Source organism: Pseudonaja textilis, chromosome 1, assembly GCF_049901715.1.
Source record: "Pseudonaja textilis isolate UNSWEBS1 chromosome 1, rPseTex1.2, whole genome shotgun sequence".
Taxonomy (NCBI): domain Eukaryota; kingdom Metazoa; phylum Chordata; class Lepidosauria; order Squamata; family Elapidae; genus Pseudonaja; species Pseudonaja textilis.
The window spans coordinates 217,296,540-217,320,009 of record NC_141990.1 but is presented as its reverse complement, the minus strand read 5'-3'; the positions used below and the strand labels follow the sequence as shown (position 1 = coordinate 217,320,009).

General features: G+C 35.3%; 1 protein-coding gene across 2 annotated transcripts in view; it reads right to left on the bottom strand.

Annotated features, from left to right (window-relative positions):
* CNTNAP5 (contactin associated protein family member 5) overlaps nt 1-23,470 on the bottom strand; it is a 402,137-nt gene that overhangs the window by 24,737 nt on the left and 353,930 nt on the right. For both annotated transcript variants that reach the window (XM_087920476.1, XM_087920475.1), the window contains exon 19: nt 22,955-23,179. In XM_087920476.1, the coding sequence (XP_087776602.1) occupies nt 22,955-23,179 (225 nt within the window). The remainder of the gene's footprint in view (nt 1-22,954; nt 23,180-23,470) is intronic.

The window sequence follows — 23,470 nt, the reverse complement described above, 5'->3', positions numbered from 1 at the left end:
AATTGCTGTATCTCAGCTTCCTCATCTTTTCAATCTTGGACCTTTCCAAGTGTCTGCTTTATGGTACATCATAAATAAAGACAAGAGGATACAAACCAAAGAAGCAACAAGAGACTGAACATCAAGGAAAAAGTCATGTTGATAATTCAAGCAAGTTGTATCAATAAACTGCAGATGTCATCTAAAAATCCCACCACTAAAGCCACTAAAAGAAAAAAAAAGTTGGTTTGTGGACAATTAACAATGCTATGCTCTCTCCAATTGACAAAGCATTTGTGTGACATATTTTTGCAAACAGTCATTTTTCATTTTCAGAAGTGAATCATGACATGTTCTGTCAAAAAAAGGAAAACTGATTCTGAATATTATACACTGTAGATTGTTCTAGCCGTTTACATGCACTAAAGCAATTTGACTCATACATAAACATAGACATCTTGAGGATAAAAGAATGATAAAAGAAATGTAGGTGATTTATGGTTTCTTTTTTTTTCTTTAAGAAAGAGAACACAATATTTCCTACTTGTAAAACAGACTAATGAGACCACTAGCATACGATGATACTATAACAGATCAGGAACAGAAAACCTGCGGCCCACCAAATATAATTGAACTGTAGCGCAAATAGGATGACTCCAGTTGGAAGAATCTGGAATCTAATCTCATCAAAAAGGCTACAGGTGTCTTATGACCAAAGTGTAAAAAAGTCACAGCTTTATCACAGCTTTGATAAAGTTATAGCATCTTAAACAAAGATTGTATCGTGCCTCATCTTTAAAGTTGAGTCATCATGTTTATATTTTAAAAATCACAGAAAGCTCATTCTGACAAGTTTGATCCTTATAATTGTATTAATTTGAAAGTGAATGGAGGAAAATAAAAAAGTGTAATGTTTCAATCATTTTTTAAAAAATGCCTGTTTTAATTATCTGAACATATTGAAAAATATATTCATACCATTAAAGCATCAATTCATTTGTTAACCATAAACCAAAACAATCAGAATAAAAATAAGATATAGAATTCCATAAAAACTCTGAAATATCATTTATACGGACCATTTATAAACTTCAAGATTGTGATATAAAATTACAGTTTATTAAAGTATAATTACACAAACCCTAATGATACAGCTGCTAAACAAAACTGTGCATAATACCGATCAAAACTTCCATATACCTACAACTAAGAGAGCTACAAATAACATTTTGAGACCAAATATCTTTAATTAAAGCAATTATTAATAAAGTCAAATAAACGAGAACCACCTGAAAGGAATGTTTCATTTTTCTAACGTAGCAATGCTTTTAAAACTAAAGTTTGAAAAAAACATGTGCTTTTAACCCAAAATATTTTTTAATTATACTAGCTCTGGCACATAAAAACAAGTAAATAAATAAGCAAGTGAAGGAAAAAAAATCACCCATTAAATACAGCCTCCACCAATTTGCCAATGCAGTTTCCTTACTAAGCTTTTTTTTTAAGGAGTAGCATTTTCTTTTGGATAAATATGTAAAGGATTGTACTTGATTGATAGTGAAATTGACTCCTGAAACAGCTGAAAAAATGCTGTTTAAAAATCTACTGGAATGTGATTCAGAGTTTCTCAAAGGCTTTCCTGTGCTACGAAAGAATTGTCTGCTTCTCTTTTTATTCTCGGGGGGCTCAAGATTTTATCCTCTCTGTCTGTTGGTGATATTTCTGTGCTTCCTTTGGACATGGCAAGAGGTGCCATTGTTTAGGGGTTGTGTTCTGTTCTACTGTAGACCTTCCCTAGCTACCTATATCTTCTTGTCTAAAGCAAAACATAACATAACAAAAACAAGCAAAAACAAAACACAATGCTCCTGGGACAAGCTTCCTTCTTATGATCTCTTTTGGGATTTATGGAAATTTGGATGCTGAACACCATTATTGAGACAATAGTACTATATAGTGAAATTCAGGATATTTATGTACACCATTTGCCCATCTCAAGTTAAATATATTATGTTGTAAGAAATTCTTACTCCATCCTTGGGAATTTCACTGAAACTATCTTCTTAGAAAGTTACATTAAAAGAAAAGCTTGAATTCTTTCATCAAAATGAATTAAAATCAATGTACAGCACAATTCTAAGCTACAATAAGCAAAATTGAACAAAATCGATCCCTGGAGACCTGATGTAATACAAAGTTACAATTGCAGTTAAGCTGTCACAATCAATAATCTTCTTTCATCTTTTCATCCATTATCTATTCTTTCATAATATTCTTCACAAAGAGTAATTGTTTCATTAACTATATTACAGAACAAATACCAAATGACTTTGTTTTGCGTATTCATGAATTCAGATGTTCCAGCGGACTAGTTCTATAGGACATTATGCCTCTAATAAGAATATGTGTATAATTTATTTTAATTTTTAGATCATTTATATCACATAATGTAATTAAAGCAATCTTCAAATTATGTTTTGGGAGTTTTTGTTCCAGTCATCAGTTGGTTTGTCAACCTGCCTTTGGCACCATATCTTTCAGCATATTACAATACATGAAATATGTATTGCTGCCAAGTTATTAGTCAAATGGCTTCTAAGAATAATTACCAGTTCATTTTGCAGCTTTTCTAATTAAATATGAAATCAATAAGTGTACTTCAAGATTTTCTACCCAGGGTTGGTCAACTTGCAGATGAATGTAACCTGCAAAGCTGTTTCATCCGGCTGTTGCATATTTAATCAAAGACAAGGTAAATATTTGCCCACAACTTCATGCAAAAGGGAGAAAATGTTTATAAAGGTGTGAATTCTAAATCTCTATTGTGCAATGTTTCATCTTTCTTTGAGTTTTGTACCAAAGCAAACTAACAGCTGTTCATAGAATAACTGAATATGAATGAGCAAATCTGTTAATTTCTCTTTCACTTTGCTTCTCATCCTATTACCTCCAAATTCGCTCAGTCCTGTTTCTACAATCAAAGGAGAAGGTAGGTCATACAAAACAAAAAAGAACACAGTTCTAGCACCAAAAGCCCCCTCTAAAATTCACACGAATTTATGCACATTGAACTTATGTATGCATAATTATATATTGGCATGCACATATTTCTAGCCACATGCATTGTTTCCTAGTATTTATTTCTTCTCCTAAATATTGGAATTATATATATATATATATATACACACACACATACACACATATATAGTACACACATATATACATACATACACATATTTATTTCTTCTCCTAAATATTGGACTTATACACATAGACAGTACATACAAACACACACTTACATAGTGTGTGTGTGTGTCTTTATGTAGATACAATATATTTGTGCTTATTGTTGTTTAACATAGGACTTTTTGTGTGTTTTCTATTTATGTTCCAGCTGTAAACATTTATTTATTTGTTTGTTTGTTTATTTTTATCAAATTTTGAAATTACTCTTCTCTCTAACAGAGGGAATCTGGTACTCTAATCCTTATCCTCTGGATTGCTAACAAACTGGTGTGGCTGAGATAGGCTACATGTGCACTTCTTAAACCCTTTCCTAGAAATGCAAATGGGTGAGTTTTACATGTTACTAGAGTGTTTTTATGGGTGCACCTTGGGTGAAAAGAGGGCAAGAACTTTTCTTTTCATCCTCTGATAACTGTGTTTTTGCTTTTAGATCAGAGTTGTGCGTTTCCCTTTTATCAAAATAATGCAAGCCATATTGCAATATAGTCAACACATTTCTTGCAGACATACAGTCCACCATATACTACAAAAGGATGAAGTTTTGTTGAATTGATGCAGCACTGCTTTTTTCCCTTTTTGTCTCACCTCTCCATGAATACTGCTAATTTGGTATAATTTAATTTCAATAGAGTGTTTGCATTTTATTTCTCTGTAACTATGTCAAGATTCCAATGTAAAGGTCATGCAATATATAATATATAATCTCCCATCTCTCCTACATTTCCTTTTTTTTTTTTTGCAGAAGTCTTTCTTGTTTTTTGACAATCTTTACCTGGGAACTAAAGATACTATATAAAAAGTAACTTTAGGGCCAGGAAAAAAAAATTGAGTGGAGCTGTTACTGACAGGAATGGATTTTCCCTGGAACACTGACAATATGCTTTATTTAATTGAACAGAAACAATGTTACATTAAAATCTAATTAATGTAATTAATCCCCTTCAATAATTTCCCATTTTGCCATAATTAAAAATCATAATGTGATAGCAATGGAGAGCCATACCTCAACATAGATGGCTGTGCTCTAAGTTCAACATGATACGACCAACATTGGCAGGGTAAACTACTGTATATAAACAGGGAGAAACCCCAAACTCACTAGCACTGATAATATTACCTAGTCTGGTAATGAAATCTCTTGAAGCGAACAATTCAGAGACCATCAAGGACTCTACATTTCAACCTTGAGCTACAGATATTCTCTCCTCTTGGAACTAATAGGACAATATAATCTATGTCTAGCTGGTAGTAGGACCTAACAAGTTCAAGGACGTTGAATCATAGATAAATTGCAGCTCAAATCTCCCTTTGGACCACGAAATAAGTGCTGAATTGCTCAATTATTTCAAAGCATACAAAGAGATGGGTAAGTTTAGATAAGTAGAATGGATCTTTGGCATCCTCTCAATATTTTTGAATGTCAACTTCCAGTGCACAAACCTAATGGGAAGCACACTATCTTTTCTTCAGTGTTGTTCCTTTTCAAATTGATGGACTAATGCAAGCATCTTGAAACCATATGAATGGAGTACCTTCTTCTACCAGTTTCAATTCTCTATCAATGCAGAATCTTTCTTTATGGCGTCATCTTTTTCCTTACATACTTCAATAGTCTTATAAAAAGGCGGACTGCTTCGCTAACCATACACACATACATACATGCATGCAAGCATACATACATACCCTGAGTGGAAATAAAACATTCACTATTTGGCAATTTTCCCGAGCAATGAATTAAACAAAATTCATTTTAGAATATATTATCCCCATACTTGGCAGATTCTTCTAGCTTGATCAGCTAATTTTGGCATTTGATATGCCTGACAGCATCCATATGTTTCATTTGATTGTTCACTTAATATCAGAATGGTAGAATCAATTACCCTTGGAGTCTGACTTCTTATGAAACTGTCAAATATATGCTCACAAACATTTCTCAGTTTCAAAAACCATGAAACAGGCCTTCTCTTTGTCTAATGCAGAGTTTTCTTATGTAAATAAATAAATAAAAACAACTAGCCAATTCTTTCCTGCAAAAAAAAAAAAAGAACTGTTTTTCGGGGTCAACACAGTGTACATAGGATTTTCCTATTTTTTCACATCCCATGCTGGCGGGGGGGGGGGGCATTTGGTACTGCATCTCAGTCTAACTACACAACAGTCAAGTGTTTTAGTAGCTTATTAAAAGGGTGACCACACTTTATCATTGCATCATCACACATGCATGAGTGATTGCTAAAGAGGAGAAAATAATTAGGGAAGGTGTTGAGTGAAGAAGGAAAGATCACATTAGTGAGGCAATTAGTAACATCGTGTATTCCATATGTGTTGTTAACATTTGCATGGAGAGCCTTTTGCAGTGATTTATTGATAATAGGAACACAAAAAAGTAGAACTTTGGATCATTAACATCAATTCATCTCCTTCTTGGAGTGGCCAGTTATCATCAATGCCACAGAGTATAAATTATGTTCCTGGAATACTTTTGAGACCTGATATATGGAAGAGCTGGCTGGGAATAGTGTTCTTTAATTAGCAGACCCTTCTTTGGTTTCTCCTGATGAGAGCTTGCTATAGTCACAAGTCTCATTGCAGTAGAGAGATCATAGAAGGCAAAACAGTGAAGTTAAGTTTTCCTATAATATGAATGGTTCACTTTGAAGTCCATGTTTAATTCGAGTTGGCTTTGAATTAATTCAGTTTTGTGCCTGTTTCATTTTCCCACTTCTGTTTCTCACTGACTATAGTAGAATGGAAAGATAAAATTTTAAGTTTCTAATTTATTAAAAATAATGTTGCAGATAATCATGTTAAAAGCCCCAAAACTGTAGGATATGGAAGTTCTGGAAATCTACGTTTTCCAAGAATTTGCGTACTATTCTGAATATGCCACCAGGCTCTGACATTGGGACACTAGAAATATGATTTCTTAGCATTCCTGAATCAAAATAACTATATTCAATAAGCCTGAGGCTGCTGCTAAGCTTAATGGACAGAGAACTTTTTTAAAAATGTAACTCTGATACTATATATGCTGACATCAGGAAGAATACTCTACGCACAAAAATTGAAAGATACTTTGATTCTCACAATGAAAAAATAGCTGCAAAAGTTGATGGAGTTAGCAGAGATGGCTACATTGACTGCTTATTGTTGTTTAAAAAATAATTAAATTTGTTTCTATTTGGAAACCACTTCTGGATTTTGGGCTTGAGAGGAAAACTTTGATTTTGGGTTTTGCTGATTAGATAGCTTTGTTGTTATAGAAATGGCTAGTATATATTATATAAAAGTAAAAAAGTTGAGGTTGTATGTTATTATCTTATTCTAAAAAGAGTAGGAAGTCAATGCTTTTTCTTGTCTTTTCACTTTTATCCTACACACATCCCTATTTTCTTTTTTGTTATCCTTTTCCCCATTATTCTTATTTTCTTGGTATTTCTATATTTTTTTATATTTTGATCAACTACAATATTACAATATTTGTAATTTGAATAAGCCTGATGTTGTTGCAGTACTGTCCCTTGGAAATCACAGACAAAATAGCGCCAACTTTAACAGTCTTCAGTGCTAGTGATATCAGATTGAGAAAGGAGTAGTAGCCCTGGCAAGATTAAAATCTTAATGGAGGCTGACACTTTTGGAAACTGAACCTGTTGTTGCTCTTAAATGTCATTCTTACTCAACCTAATGCTTGGAGTGAAACTAACTATACTGGAGGGAAGGGTTGTGTTTCATTGCAAATCAAGATAGGCAAGCAGAACTCTCCCATCACCAACTGCAGTAAACAACTCCTCTTAATGAAAACCTAACAACCTCTTAAGCAAACAGGAATGGGGAAGAATGGAAATTGTCTCCAACCTACTGAACTTTTTGGAGTCTGAATCAACTAATTGTTGGATCAGGAAAAATGCTGCAAGAGAGCTTCTCAGTGCTTTTTCTAATGGGAGGGAGCATTGAAGCCCATCTGTGCACATGCAGGATCCAGGCAGTGCACAAAACCACATTGGTCTGTGGAAAAACTGTCCCCCACAGAAATGGTCCCTGGTATCCAAAAGTTTGTGGGTTGATGACTTAAAGAAAACTATAAATGCTGATGGGTTTGGAAAGTAAATGTGGACCTGAAAAGGTCTTTGATCAAATTCTCTACAATGTTCTACTGTTTATCTATGAACTATTCCCCATTTATCTTCTCCTCCTCCCTTTTTTTAAACCCTTGACTTTTTTTGTACAAATGGGTTTCTCATTATAAAGATTATTATTATTTTTCTTCAATTATGTCCAATTCTTGGAGATTGCCTGGAATAGTCCCTGCAGATTTTGTGGCAAGGTTTTTCAAAAAATAGTTTACCATTGCCTACTTCCAAGGGCTGAGAGAAAATAACTGGCTCCATTTCACCTTGGTGGTTTTGTGCTTCTGCTAAACAACTAATTCCCACAATACTGTCAAACTATTTACTAAGACTGTATTACTATTATTCTTCTCATCCTTCCAATTACCTATCTCCTCCCACCTATGACTATAACCTTGTTGCTTGTATCTTTATGATTTATATTGTTTTATTTAGTTCTTAGTATGATTTGATTGCTTATTTAGTATCCTACAACTATCACTAAGTGTTGTATCTTATGATTCATGATGAATGTATTTATACTGTCTATGATCATGATTTATCACTTATATCTTTAATGTACACTGAGAGCTTATGCACTGAAGACAAATTCCTTGTGTGTCCAATCACACTTGGCCAATAAAGAATTCTATTCTATTCTATTCTATTCTATTCTATTCTATTCTATTCTATTCTATTCTATTCTATTCTATTCTATTCTATTCTATTCTAGAACTCACAGTCTTTCTGTTTCCGCTGGATGCTGGAATACATCAAACTGGTTTATGCTGGATTATACTCCACCGATTTTGTTCATAATCATCTGTATGATCACACAGTAGCAACCATCATTTAAGGGAAGATTACATTTAATGTTTTTAATCAGAGGAATAATAATAAATGATTAAATGTATATGCCACCCAAATTATTTTGCCAAACAATGTCTGCTCTGCCATATGAGATGGGGAGTTCAGAGTTTCGGTTGATGAATAACCAAGATTGCTTCTTCAATTACTCCTGTTAAGACTATGATCAGGATGACTAAAAACCTGCATGCTTTCCTCCCCTTTCAGCATTTCTTTAAAGTAATATGTTCTGAGTTTCACAAAGCACAAGACCCTAGAGATGTGTTCTTTATAGGGCTTTCAACAAGGTGCACAGACAATAGGCCAAAGCAGGCCTCTTGAGAAACGATAGTATCATGAAGACAAATGGCCTGTCATATCCAATATATTGCTTGAGATGCATATATAAAAAGTGGAGAGATAGGCTTATTCCAATTGCCCTCTGCTGCCTACTGTTAATAAGATGGAAGACATTTTGCAACTGTCCTCTGCTGCCTATAGCTATTAAATGGGTTTTATCCCAAACAGCCTACGTGGACATATGAGGCTACCAAAATGCAATGTGCAGATTACCTGCATATTGCTTGAATTGCTCCCCCCACCTTCTCTTTCTTTAATCCAATTACTGTCCCTTGGCTGTTGAGTTTGAATCTTCTGTACATCTCCTGGCCCTTCACACTAACCTGCAGTGCCATAAGTAGGAAAATAGTCTCTATCAATTCAGCTTTATATTCCATGCCTTCTAAAATGTCTACTACGCAGAGGTTTTTTGTTAAGAGGTGGCCTCTTGACATTCATCTTGCATACTCAGGGATTCAAAATGCTAAGTATTAAGATTAGAAAAGCTCAAAATGTATGGTGCGCATTTTGGGAGCTCTCAATTTGCTCATATTTTTCACAGCTTCACATTTAATCTTTCACCATTGTCAGCCTTAGAAGCACCCCCTAAATATCCAAAGCAACTTGTCCATGCTGTTGATAATAATAAATACAGTTCATCCATAATGATTTTTCAATCCTCAGTACTAAGAGCCAATGCTAGCATAAGACTTAACTGTACTTAACCATGAATTTCCTTTCTCATCACTTCCCTTCTACACTAATACACTCCCATCCCAATTTATCCCAAATGTGGCAGGAAGCCTCACTAAGCAGAATGGACTATACTATGATTGAGCATAAGTTTTTACACGCACATGTTCTGCTTACAAAATAACAAACTTGCAAATTAATAAATGTTCCTCTTTAGGCAGATATAAAGCAAGGAGCTGGAGCTGAACTCAAATGATGATTAAATAGGAAGCTCTCTTTAGCAACGATTACCATTAGAGCTGACACAAACCAAAGGCAACTTCAGAAGAATAAAGGAAAATATTGGCCATACTGTTCAAGAGGAAATAACATGGAAGCATGTGGAAAAATCTTTACCTCATAACTAGATTTCTGCTTATCCCCTCAGCACTCCTCCAGGGTAGGTATGATAAAACCCTAATAGTTGAGTATACATGTGGCAATGGGGAAGTTGAAAACATCTTACATCTTATTGTGCTGCAAGTTGTACACGAATATCATATTAATGTACATTTCCCCTCTATTAGAGAAATTTCTAATGAGAGCACATAATTTCTATGTGAACTGTCTTCTCCAGGACTCGGTTCTAGCCACCACTTGTGCAGTAGCAAACATTTGTGTTGCTGAAATGATAATAAGGAACAACTGGTTAAAGAACTAAAGATCCTTATTTTTATCAATATTTTGCTTGGTTATTTTCTAATAATATTTAAAGGACATATATTTTAATGAACCGTTCTATTATATTATTTTTCTTATTGTTAGATAAATAAATGATATTATTGTAATAGGGGTATTTTGAGTATACAATATTTGATTTATTTTACAGTTGTCAATACATAACTGCACCTACCTCTCCTTGTTGATTCTGATTGTAATTGCTGTCTTTTTATTATTTTATGCTGCTGGTCATTGATGGAATAAATACATTTCAGATTTCAGATTTCTGCTTGTAGTTGTAGATGCTAAACTAACTCACCTGACACAAATTCTTCAAGATGCATCTATTTAGTATCTCATTTGAGAGCAAAATAAAAGGATAATATATCTGTCCCATATTATTCTTATTTCCTATTACAGTCACGCTTTTAGTCACACTATACTGCAATAGAGTACACTCTACATCTGCATTATTGGAACAGAAAGCAATATTACTTTCATGTGAAAGGATCTTCAAACAAATGAAAACTGTTTATTGGGAGTGAGCAGAATTTCTTCAGTTTTCAATTTAAATCAAATTTACTCTATTAAAGACTTCCTGAACAATGATGTAGAATGCAGTTTTATGACAAATTCTGCACGGTTCTGAATTTTTGGAACCTACCATGCAGTTGGCAGTTCAAAACTGGGTATGGAAAGGTTCATTTTAGAGCTAAGTCTCCATAAAAAAAATAGATAACACCATTTTAAAAGATTGCTATATTAAGGAAAAATGCACACTACAATATGTGCATTTTTGATGGCACTGTGTTTTAGCTCCACATGGAATTTTTTTTTAAAAATACCATGGAAATGTAAGTGATATCTTTTATTATTACTTTTCCTGCAGATTGTGTGATAGATGTGAACAAATGGGACGACAATACCAGTGGTGGGATACAATTTTTTTTACTACTGATTTTGTGGGCGTGGCTTGGTGGGTGTAGCAGAAGAAGGATACTGTAAAATCTCCAATCAGAGGTGGTATTTGCCGGTTCTGAAATACTCAAAATTTCTGCTACCAGTTCTCCAGAACTGGTCAAAACCTGCTGAATACAACCTCTGGACAATACATATAGTGTCCATTGACCAACTACAATTGGAACCATCAGCTCCATCAGTAAGCTACATAATCATAAAGTGAAATATCCCACGACTGAACCTGACTTACAATTTCGATTTGTTAATTCTGGTTTTGGGCCTTAAGTGAATCACCCACAGTCATTAAGTGCAGTATCATATGACCATGACTTTCGACTTCCTGCCAGCTTCCGCACTGACTTTGCTTATTGAAAATCAGCTGTGAAGGTCATAAATGACAATCACATGGCTGCAGGGGATGCTGCAACTCTTGTAAAAGTGCACCAGCTACCAAATTGCATTCATGTGACAGAGTGGATTTATTTATTTATTAATGAAAGGTATATAGATAACCCACTCACACATGGGAGACTCTGACCAGCTTACAAAATTTAATGGCTACAGTGGCTGCAAATTTGAGGACCTGCCACAGGTTTCCTCATTCAGCATTGTTATTATTTCAAACCACTAATGAACAAGCAGTTGGTAAGTGTGGACTACCTATAATGGCTCATAAAACTAGAAGCAGAATCCCTTTTCTTCTTATAGCACAAACTTGCATAAAGTCCCCATTCCCAGCTTCTGGACAGGTTGTTACAGAGTTAGGATGTATAGCTTCAATAATTAAAGAGCTTAAAGTAAATTATTTTTTAAAAATCCACCTTATCAGATGGGTACTCTAGTGGGTCCCTCACTTGTGATAGGAGATACACAGATACTATGTTTACACCAAACATTATAACTGACCTTCACAAAATAAACACTTTTGAAATTATTCTATGTAAAATCGTGGGCAATTTGCTGAGAAGGCTGAGAGAAGAAACAGCAAGTTCAAGAAGCAGTTAAAAGACCAAGAAGTTAAATTGGAAGCAAATGAGAAAATAATTGCAGCTTTAACTGCTTGAGACATAACAATAATTAAAGAGCTGATCTCTAGGCAAGAAGGCTGAGACTGTATCCAAGGCCAAAGGAGCAGGGAAAAAAGTGGTTACCATATTTTTTGCAGTATGAGACGCATATAGCTCTTGGGAAGGAAAACAAGAAACAAGAAAATCTGCCTCTGCCTCCCAGCATTTTGTCTCCTTGCAGCAAACAGCAAACAGCCTGTTTCAGCTTCAATACAGGCTGATTAGGACAAGCAGCTGATTGTCGGTTGGATCGACCTCCCGACGATCAGCTGTTTTAGGCTGCAGGGATTGCTTTTTGCGGCCTCCATGAGCCCCATTTTTGGCCTCTGCACACTCAGTTTTCAGCCTCTGCGTGCCCCATTTTTTATCCATTTTGGGTGGTGGGGATTGGAACGGGCCAAAAATGGGGCACATGGAGGCAATGGCGATCCCTGCATCCTGAAACATCTGATAATCAGGAGGCTGATCCAACTGACAATCAGCTGCTTGTGCTAATCAGGCTGTGCTGAAGCTGAAACAGGCTGTTTGCTGCAAGGAGGCAAATTGCTGGGAGGCAGAGGCCAAAGTGTGAGGGCCGGCAGTTGGGTGGGGCTTTGGCAACATTCTCTGTATAAGACACACAGACACTTCCACCCACTTTTGGGGGTGGAAAAAGTGTGTCTTCTGCTCTGAAAAATACAGTACTTTCATTCTTTCATTTTCAAAATAATAATAATTAAAAAGAAGCTATTGAAATATTTCTAGGATTATTTCTCTCTGCTGAAATTTCAGAGGAGGTTTATTAAGTGCCACTTAAAAGCAAATTTTCATAATCTAGGAATCATTTTCTCACTGAAGTTTTTGAAAAGTCTGATCAAGACAAAATATCAGAAACCCCTGGAATCATAAGAGGCTTGGAACATGAGGGAAAGCAATTTATGTTGTTTGTTGATCTACCTTTCTGAGTAATTAATACAGAACCAAAGAGATTTGTGCAAAATTTTCTTTGTTTTTCCCTGAAGATATTTCACTTTCAAAGAGAGTGCTAACTACCACATGACTGCAAGGAATATAAATCTTTCCAATCAGTTCTTCAGAACTCAAGAAGCTTCTTGGATGAGAAGAAAATTGTCTTCAAGGAAAAACAAAGTCCAACTGCCTTTTGAAAAAGCACCTTTGGGACAGGTTGGATCATTGTTGCCAATTGTCTTTAACTGAGTTTTGGATCTATTATTAGAACAGAATTAAGTTTTGAGAAAACAGTCCAAAAGTTGCACTATTCTTTACAGATACATCCAGGAATGTAAGTAATTAAATGGACGTATGGAGAATTATTAACCCCAGAAGGTCAAAGTGTGCTTTTTAAATCTCCCCCACCTGGCACATGCTGAAGACTACATTATTTTTAATATCACATCTGATGCTTAATTCAGTTGATATGTGCAAAACTGGTTAAATTTTAATTTTTGATCATACACCCACACTAATGCCATTCACCTTGGATAAGAATATCCTAGTTAGTAATTTCCTACTATTTCCTTATTGGAAAATATGCTAAGTGTGGGACAACAAAACAAAGATTTAATAGATCTCAAAGCATGATAAATGCTTTCAACTAATTTGGGAAGTATTTGGGATACATTTACAACATTTTATCCAACGTAATATGGCAGAAAATAACCTGAATCACAATGTAGGAAACATGAATTAGAAATTAATTAAGCACTGAATGGACATGCCATAAAACACACTCAGGAAGTAAGTATATCATGCTTTGAGATGTATTACATTGAAATTGCACTAATTGTATGCTTTATTATTATGTTTAAAATTCAATATATAAGGAAAGAACATTTTTAAAAAATCAAATTTGTTGTGAATAAGGAAAAAACCTAGGAAATTATTGCATTATTATTGAAAACATTTGTAAAACAGTAGAATATTTAATAAGACATTTGGGATTAGGGGAACAAATTACCTCAATGGTAATGAAATTAATTCATTTTTAAATTATTCTAGAATTTACATACTTCACATGTAGATATAGCTAGTAATCAGATAAATGGTTTTTTCAGCATAATAAATCTCCCAGAAACTTCGGATGTATACCCAGGTATGTTGGGCTGCACCCAGAATATTACAGGATATCTATAGTATTGATATAATAAAATAAAGAATGGATTCCAGATCAAAATAGAATAGTCAACACAGTATCAACAGTAGAGACCTTCAAATTTCTAAGTTCTATTATATCTCAGGACCTAAAATGGACACCTAACATCAAAAACACCGTCAAAAAGCAAAGAATGTTCTTTCTGTGCCAATTCAGAAAGCTCAAACCACCTAAGGAGCTGCTGATACAGTTATACAGAAGAATTATTGAGTCTGTTATCTGCACCTCTATAACTGTCTGGTTTGGTTCTGCAACCCAACAAGACAGACACAGACTTCAGAGGATAATTTGGACTGCAGAAAAAACAATTACTACCAACCTGCCTTCCATTGAGGACCTGTATACTGTGCGAGTCAAAAAGAGGATTGTAAAAATATTTACAGACCCCTCACATCCCAGACATAAACAGTTTCAACTCCTACCCTCAAAACGATGCTATAGAGCACTGCACACCAGAACAACTAGACACAAAAACAGTTTCTTCCCAAATGCCGTCACTCTGTTAAACAAATAAGTCCCTTAACAATGTCCAACTATTTATTAATTCTGCCTAACTATTAATCTTCTCATCATTCCTATCACCCATCTCCTCCCACTTATGACTGTATGACTGTAACTTTATTGCTTGTATCCTTACGAATTATTTTGATAGTTTCCTAGTATGATTTTATTACATTTGTACGTATGACTATGATTAAGTATTGTACCTTATGCTTCTTGACGAATGTATCTTTTCGTTTTATGTACACTGAGAGCATATGCACTAAAGACAAATACCTCGTGTGTCCAATCACATTTGGTCAATAAAGTATTCTATTCTATTCTATTCTATTCTATTCTATTCTATTCTATTCTATTCTATTCTATTCTATTCTATTCTATAGAATTGTATGAAGAATTCAAGGAGAAAGTGGCTTCTGGAGTTATTACAGAAATGGAAAGAAAGCCCTTTCAGCTTTTTAATACGTAACTTATTTTAGTGTAATTTTGGAGGCTGGCAAGGATCCTATCCAGCGAACAAATTATTGTCTAATATCTAATACATTTTGAAATGAAGATTGTAACAGCTACTTTCGCAAGAAGATATTACCTGCAATCATTCTTCCTGCACAAACTTGCATCATAAAAGGCATCAAGATTGAGATAACATAGGACTTTTGATTGATGTAATGGTCTTATACACCGATTTAATAAGAATCTATGTTATTAGTTTTACTGCATATAGAAAAATCTTTTGATATGATTTAAATCAAGTTTTGAGTTCAAAGTATGGCTGAGGTTTAGATGTCCTTTATAATCTATAATCTTAATATTTTTCATTTTATTTCAGGGAATATAAAAAGAGGAGGTCCTGAACAATTTCAATGGCATCTGATGAGCAGCTTAATAACAGGTTAAAATGTATTTATTTTTATTTATTTATTTATTTGATTTGTCAATTGCTTACAAGATAATAGGTATAAGTATATACATAGTTATGAATACATGAAATGGGTACATATAAGAAAAATAAAAGAAGCAATAGGACAGGGACGGTAGGCACGTTGATGCACTTATGCACGCCCCCTACAGACCTCTTAGGAAAGGGTGAGGTCAATAGTAGACAGTCTAAGGTTAAAGTTTTTGGGGTTTGGGGAAGAAACTACAGAGTCAGGTAGAGTGTTCCAGACATTGACCACTCTGTTGCTGAAGTCATATTTCCTGCAATCAAGTTTGGTGCGGTTAACCTTGAGTTTCTTTCTATTGTGTGCTCTTGTGTTGTTATGGTTGAAGCTGAAGCATTCATTGACAAGTAGGACATTGCAATGTATGATTTTATATACCATACTTAGATCAGACCAAAGACGGCATAATTCAAGGTTTTCTAGGTCTAGAATTTCAAGTCTGATGGCATAAGGTATTCTACAATGAGTGGAGGAGTGGAGAACTCTTCTTGTGAAATATTTCTGGACTTTCTCAACTGTGCTAATATCAGATACGTAATGTGGGTTCCAGGCTGATGAGCTGTATTTGAGTATTGGTCTAGCAAATGTTTTGTATGCTCTAGTTAGTAGTGTGATATTGCCAGAGAAAAGCTACATAGGATTAGGTTAACAACACTTAATGCCTTTTTGGCTATGTAGTTACAGTGGGCTCTAGCACTTAGATCATTAGAGATGAGTATTCCAAGGTCCTTTACAGAGCTTGGATCATCAACAAGATCTTGATTATTCAGCTTGTATTTTATTTTCTGATTTTTTTTTGCCAATATGTAAGACAGAGCATTTATTTGTTGAGATTTGAAGTTGCCATTTGTTTGACCATTCTGATACATAGTCAAGATCTTTTTGAAGGGTAGCAGCTTTACATCATCAGCGAAAAGAATGCAGTTGCTCTTGATATGATCACAGAGGTCATTTATGTAGAGTATGAAAAGAGTTGGTCCTAGAACACTGCCTTGGGGGACACCACTATTGACAGGTACAAAATTTGATAGGACACTCCCAATTTTGACCATTTGTTGTCTGTTTGACAGGAATGCTTCTATCCAGTTATGCAGTTGTCCAGAGATACCATAAGATTTTAGTTTTAGGAGTAGTTTGTCGTGTACCACTGAATCAAAGGCTTTACAGAAGTCTATGAAGATTGCGTCTATTGCTTTACCCTGATCGAGTTGTGTAGTCCATATGTTTTTGCGGTGTAAGAGTTGCAGATTACAGGATAGTTTTTTCCTGAAACTAAATTGTTTATTGGAGAGTAGGTTGTTTGTCTCTAAGTGGAGGATAATGGATTGGTTAATAATTGATTCCATGACTTTAGAGGTGATGCAGCATAAGGAGATTGGTCTGTAATTTTCAACTAGGCTGGGGTCTCCCTTTTTGAAGATGGGGATGACTGTGACTTGTGACCATAGGTTAGGCAAGGAGCTGGTCCGGAAAGATTTTTCAAAGATTATGCTTAGAGGTTCGGCTATGGCAGTGGATAGCTTTTTAAAGAAGTAGGCACATATTCCGTCCGGTCCAATAGATAGAGATGGTTTTAGATTGCATAGTGCTTTTTTAACATTGTCTTCTGTAAAATCGATATGTATTAGATCATTGTAGTTGTCTGTGGTTCAGCTAGGAAATACTGGGCATGATCCATTGCTGTTTTCAAATACTGAGCCAAAGAATGTGTTACAGATGTTGGCTTTAATGGTGTCGTTGTTGCAGTCTTTACCATTAGGTCCTATCAGGGGTGGGATGGACCTTGAGTCTTTTAGTTTGTTGTTTACAAAATTGTAAAAAGCACGGGAGGAATTGGTGCATAGAAGGTTTTCCTCTTGTTTAATGTGATAATTGGTGCATTCAGTCTTTATCTGGTGGCATACATTTTTGTATCAGCTTTTGAAATTGGCAACGTGACCAGATTTGTTTTTCCACCAGAGTGATCTCTTTTTGGATTGAAGTTTCCTTATTGTTATGGGTAATCTGTTTTTTTGCCTTGTTTTGGGAGTTGTTGGTACATATAATTTGGTAACTCTTTTGACTTCAAGTAAAAATATGTTGTAATGGTCTTCAACAGTATTGCTTCCAGTGAATAGAGATTGCCAATCAAGGGATGAGAGATTGTTGTCTATAAGATCACGGTTGCCTTTTTTGAAGTTATAATTGGGGATTACATCATTGTGATGATTTTTGTGTGGGCGTATGTTGAAACAAAAGTCAATCATATTGTGATCACTGCTGGAAAAGGGTTCTTTAGTTTGTATTCCATAAATTAAATTCAAACTATTGAAGAAGATGAGATAGAGGCAGTTGTTTAGTCTAGTGTTGTTGGTTACTAGTTGTTCCAGTCCCAGATTTGTAACAGCATTGTAGAAGGTTGTGTGTATGGGTTCAGTTGTACATTCATTTAGGGTCCAGTCAATATGAGGTAGATTGAAGTCACCAAGAAAGATAAAAGCATGTGGGCAGGATGCTGCCCATGTTAGTAGTGTATTTAGATTGTTTATATGTTCGATGTCATAATCAGGTACTCTGTAACATGGTAAGAATTGAAATGCGATATTTAAGGATAGTTCACAGATGACGGTCTCAGGAAGAGCAAGCTCCTGGGTAACTTGGATGTTTTTTAGATGTAAGGACTTTTTATAGAAGATAGCAACATCACCTCCTCTACGAATTTCATGATCTGATCGGTAAACATGATAGTTTCTTACTGTGGTAATGGAGTCAGGGAGAGATGCGTTGAGCCATGTTTCACAGACAAATATGATGTTGAATTTAGCCATATTTAGTAAGAGGAGAAATTCAGTTATTTTATTTGCAAGGTTTCTTGCATTGAGTAGCTTGCATTTAACGCCAGCAGTAGTTGGAATTGAGGTAGTTAGAGGCGTGTGTGCCTAGTCTTGTGTGATGGTGGATGGGTTGAGGTAGGGTTGTGGTTAAAGCTGAGTCGTGGGTTGTGTGACTTACTTTTAATACAGTCAGCATGGTAGTCAATGTACAGGTCCTTCTCTCCATTGTCTGGACGTTTTTTGAGTTCAGTGCAGAGTACACGGGAGCGGGCATGTTGCTGTATGGTTAGGTCAGGGCGACAATGGAGGTTCTTATGGTTGGTGTTGGTTTTGGCGAGTGAATTTATAGTGAAAATGAATTTACGTTTGCTTGATTCATTTTTGCAAATGACCCTGCAGAAGCGTTGGCCACAGAGCTTTCTCTGTTTTTGAGCTCTCAGCCAATGCGGGAAATGTCAAGTATTTCATCAGGGGAGATGGTTGATGCTTGATAATCACTGATGATGTTTCGGACAGTTGTGATGTCATCGTTATCATTAATGTCCTCTAGACCAAATAAAATGGCGTTTGGATGTTTCCGTTCATGCTCAACAGCTTCTCTGATGAGGATTGGGATATCATTATTTGTCTGGCTTATGTTTTTTTTGTGGATTAGGTTGTGGATTGAGTTGTGGTTGTTGGGTAGAGATGTGGTTTGTAGCTATTGGATGTTCAGGTTTTTGCGTTGTGTCTTTTTTTTTCAAGGTTGGATAATCTTTCTTTCAAGGCATCCAGGGATGCTACTATGGTGTCAAGGGATGTTATTCGTGCTTCAATGGTATCAACTCTTTCCAACAGATCCAGTTTGGGTCTGCATGATTTGCAGAGATATGGAAACTCATTGGATGATTCTAGGTATTGAATCATTTGCTCGGGTAATCCCAAGCAGTCATGATGAGTGTATTTGTTACATAGAGAACATTTGATGGAATTTTCATTATCCTTTAGAATTTTGTAGCATTTAAGGCATGTGCAGGAGTCTTGTGGTTCATTGGTGGGGATTACTTTCTCTTTAGGTTGTGGTTTGGCATTGGATTTTTTTCTTGGCATGGTAGGATTGTTAAGATGGTACATTGATTAAATTAATTAATGGAACAATTTTGGGTAATCAGTATAGCCAATATCACACCAATCAATCAATTGCAGTAATCTCTCTAGTCAAATAATTTTCCTAAGCAACAATCAGCCTAATCAATTAATTACACTAATCTCTAATCAATTAATTACACTAATCATTAATCACACTGTTCAATTAAATTCACTAAATCACTGATTTTACTAATCAATTAAATTACATGAATCTTGATCTTTTAAACTAATCAGTAATCACACTATTTGCACTAAACACTCTAATCACACTAATCAATTAAAACAATAAATCAATTCAACCATTAATGAAATATTTTATAGAAATTGATTATCTAATCACTGATATAGGCGATGAGGTAGAAAAGTTGTTAGTTTTGAGGTAATGAATTAATCAGTGTTTGATTAAAGTAATGAGGTAGTATTGAGAGTCTGCAAGGAAAGGGTTAATTGTTTTAATTGTTAATTGTTAATTGGTTAATTGTTAATTGTTTTGCTGTGATTTACTGGGTGGGAGGAATTTATTGCTCTGATTGCTGCTGCTATTACTTTGTAAACAATAGGCTGTAACAAAATGTTCAAAGCACGCTGGATTTTTGAAAGAGAGCAAAACTCGCTTAATTAAAACACTTTAACTCCAATCAATATGTCTCTGAATAAGATTGTTTTCCAATAGTTTCCTAAAGTTCTTCAAGTTGAGTAGTAGTAAAAATACAGTCCAGAAATTTGGGTTAACCAATCCAATCTGTCCTTTACTTTTAAAGTTACTTCTAGTTGCAATATCTTTTTTTTTAACTAAATCTGACAGTCACTCCAGATCGTTAATTGCAGCTATTTTTCTCCTTTGAGTCCCACTTTCCAAGGAAAATTCCACTGCAGAAATTGGAGTGATTCTTACCAAGACTAAGCACGCTGTTACAAGATCTTTCCTTTCTTTTTCAATTCTGTCTCAGCTGCCTTCCTGGCTTCGATTTAGCCATGCTGGTAGTTCTCTTTTTCGTTCGGATGGAGGGGTTTTCTTCGGGTCAGTCGATGAGACTCTCCTCTCCTTGCGACCACGGAAGCATTCCTCTGCCTTTACCACTCATCCAGGGTGACTTTCGGCTCCTAAGAGCCTCAGGGCTTTCTCCTCCCTCCTTGTTTCTCCCTGCCAGCTGTCTGATGTGGCTCCGGGGAAACTGTGTGGGGGATATTAATGGAAACACGTTGTCTGGCGTGGAAGATACTTCTATCAGGTGTGTGAGGGATTTAAATGAAGGTACGTTGTTTGCATTCCGCTGGCTCCAAGTGATCCAGTTCAAGAGCTCCACCAGTGTGGTTAATAGGGCTCGATGGAAAGAGCTTCACTTCTCTGGGGAAGGAGAGGAGGGCTCCGGATCAGTTAGCAGGAGCTCCACCAGCATTATTAGGAATTATTATTATTCCTAATAATAATTATTATTATTAGGAATTATTATTATTATTATTATTAGGAATTATTGTCATGTTAGATTGAGGGTTGGATAGTTAAACTTTTTATTCAGTGCTTCCATATTATTCATTTGAAATACCATTTTTTTCTGATCTAAGAATTATTGGAAAGCATATTTCAGGAAATAAATGAAGGTCAGTAATGACAAAACTAAGCACTGGCCACATAAACAAATGAATGAAGTTTAACTTCCAGGAACAATCAGGGAATGTAATGGAACAAAATAAATTATAATTAGTGATGTCACTGTAAATTTCTAGAACCAGACTTATCTAGACACTTATCAATTCTACTAGTCAAGCCTTGAATTAAAATGTCAGTGTCTAATTTATATATTATAGTTCCACCATTGAGGAAAAGCAATCTGGGCCTATTCAAATATCTGGTTCAACTTTTGTTAGGGAAAAATATCTGAGTCTTCTGAGAAGCTGAAGAACTACAAAGAAAGTAATGAAATGGTGCAACTTTCTCTGCAGTGGTGAAATTTATTAGGCATTTGAATCTTCTGCACTGCATGGGGCTTCTTTTGATTCCGGTTTTACAAATATGATAGGCTAGATAAATATACATATTATTTGTATTTAACACTGCAAATAGCTGCTATGAATCTGCCCACCACCATCTCTGAAGTAAGGCAGTGCAATGAATGGGATTTATCCAAACTCACTGTAAAGGTCATAAAGAAAGCTTATTAGTTTCCCACTGTTCTTTGCACTGAGATGCAACCGATACTGAAATTTTAAGATTAATAGTTGGATAACTAGGTATCTGAAAAAATGGGGAATGAAATATTTTCATGAGGGGGGAGTTTAGGATTTTTATACTGTATATCTTCGTATACAAGAAGTTTTTAAAAACGTGTAGATATATTGTGGATATGCCTACCAAATACACATGGGAAGGAACAATAGAAAACTACATTAAAATGTTGAGGATTATAATAAAAACTGAGGTTGAATTGTTTTGTATCTTTACTTATAGAAGAATATTGTTACAAAAATTTCTCAACATTCAAAAATGAATGCAAAACATCAGGAATTCACTGTAACCTATCAATTTAGGGTTAATAACATGATTGTGTAGACTTTCTCCATGTCAGGACTTTTTATCCTCATTACAGAAATAAAAGAACAATATTAAACTATCACTAATCAAGATAAAACAGAAGAGGAAGTAAAGAAATGAAGGAGATGAAGATTAAAGTTAACTATGACAAAATTAATAACAGATAAATTTGAAAAAGTAGAAATATAGATATATAATGTGTCAAAGAATCACTGGATCAGTGTTTCCATGGACACTCTTGCACACTTAGGTATACTTACCTGGAGGATGAGCAGGGGTGATATTCTACCGGTTCTGTCCACTTCTGTAGAACCGGTAGTTCTGAAGAACAGCAGACAGAGAGCATACATAGAACCAGTTCTATGTCTGCTGCTGTTTTGGTCCACCCACCCAACCGGGCTCTTACCTGACCTTTATTTCCTGCTTTTTCAACCGCAGCTGCTTTGTGTGACCCAGCTGCAGTTGAAAAAGCAGGAAAAAGGGGCTTTTTCAACCGCTGCGCAGCTGCACACAGTGCTGCTCAGCTGTCCAGGCAGCTAGCTGACGATGATATACACGTGCGCGCAAAACGTAAAATCACGTTTTATGTGGTTTTACACTGGTTGGATCCCACCCCTGAGGATGAGCCTTTTTCATTTTCATAAAAATTATGTGAAGCAAATGGATTTCTGCCAAATGCAAATAATATTATACATTGTCAGCAACTGTGAATCACAGAATTATTTACCTTCAGCAATATGGCTCTTTAAGAAAAGACATATTTTTAATGGTTCTGTGTGGAAGTTCAAGAGTAGAAAATTTGATTAGCCTGGTAATTAAAATTCATAACATGACAGTATTTATTCAATCCGGCTCCAAAGCTTCCCTTCAATTTTGTTTTCTGAGTAGGTCCTGCTGAAGCTATATTGTCATGGAATTGTTAAGCTTTACATTCACACTTACCATTCTTGGACAGAATAACAGCCAGATACTCATGAGAAGAAGCATTGAGGTAAAACAGAAGGCTTGGAGCATTTGCTGTCAGGAAAGTAAAAGCAATGTTTTCCTTGGATATGGATGTACCCGCATAAATGGCTGAAGAGGTAGAACTTGCATTTTTAGTTACAGGATAAGGTTCCTGGAATGTGTAGGTAATAGAAGTGTCTTCTTCAAACACGGCAGAGACTTCTAAAAATACAAAGAAAATGCACAAATCAGATTCAGTGCAGTAGATTGAAAACTATTGGAGCTGTTGAAATTGAATTTTTACAATCAACAAAACAAATGCATTTGTGTGTGCTTTGTGTTTTACAGTCTACAGTCGGTAAATATGAATTTCACATGAACCAAGAACATCCAAATCTTTCCATAGATGGATCTTTATTTCCCCTTATTTGCAATATGGATGCAAAATCTGACAATCTAAATACAGTTAGTCCTCGACTTACAACCACAATTGAGCCCAACATTTCTGTTGCT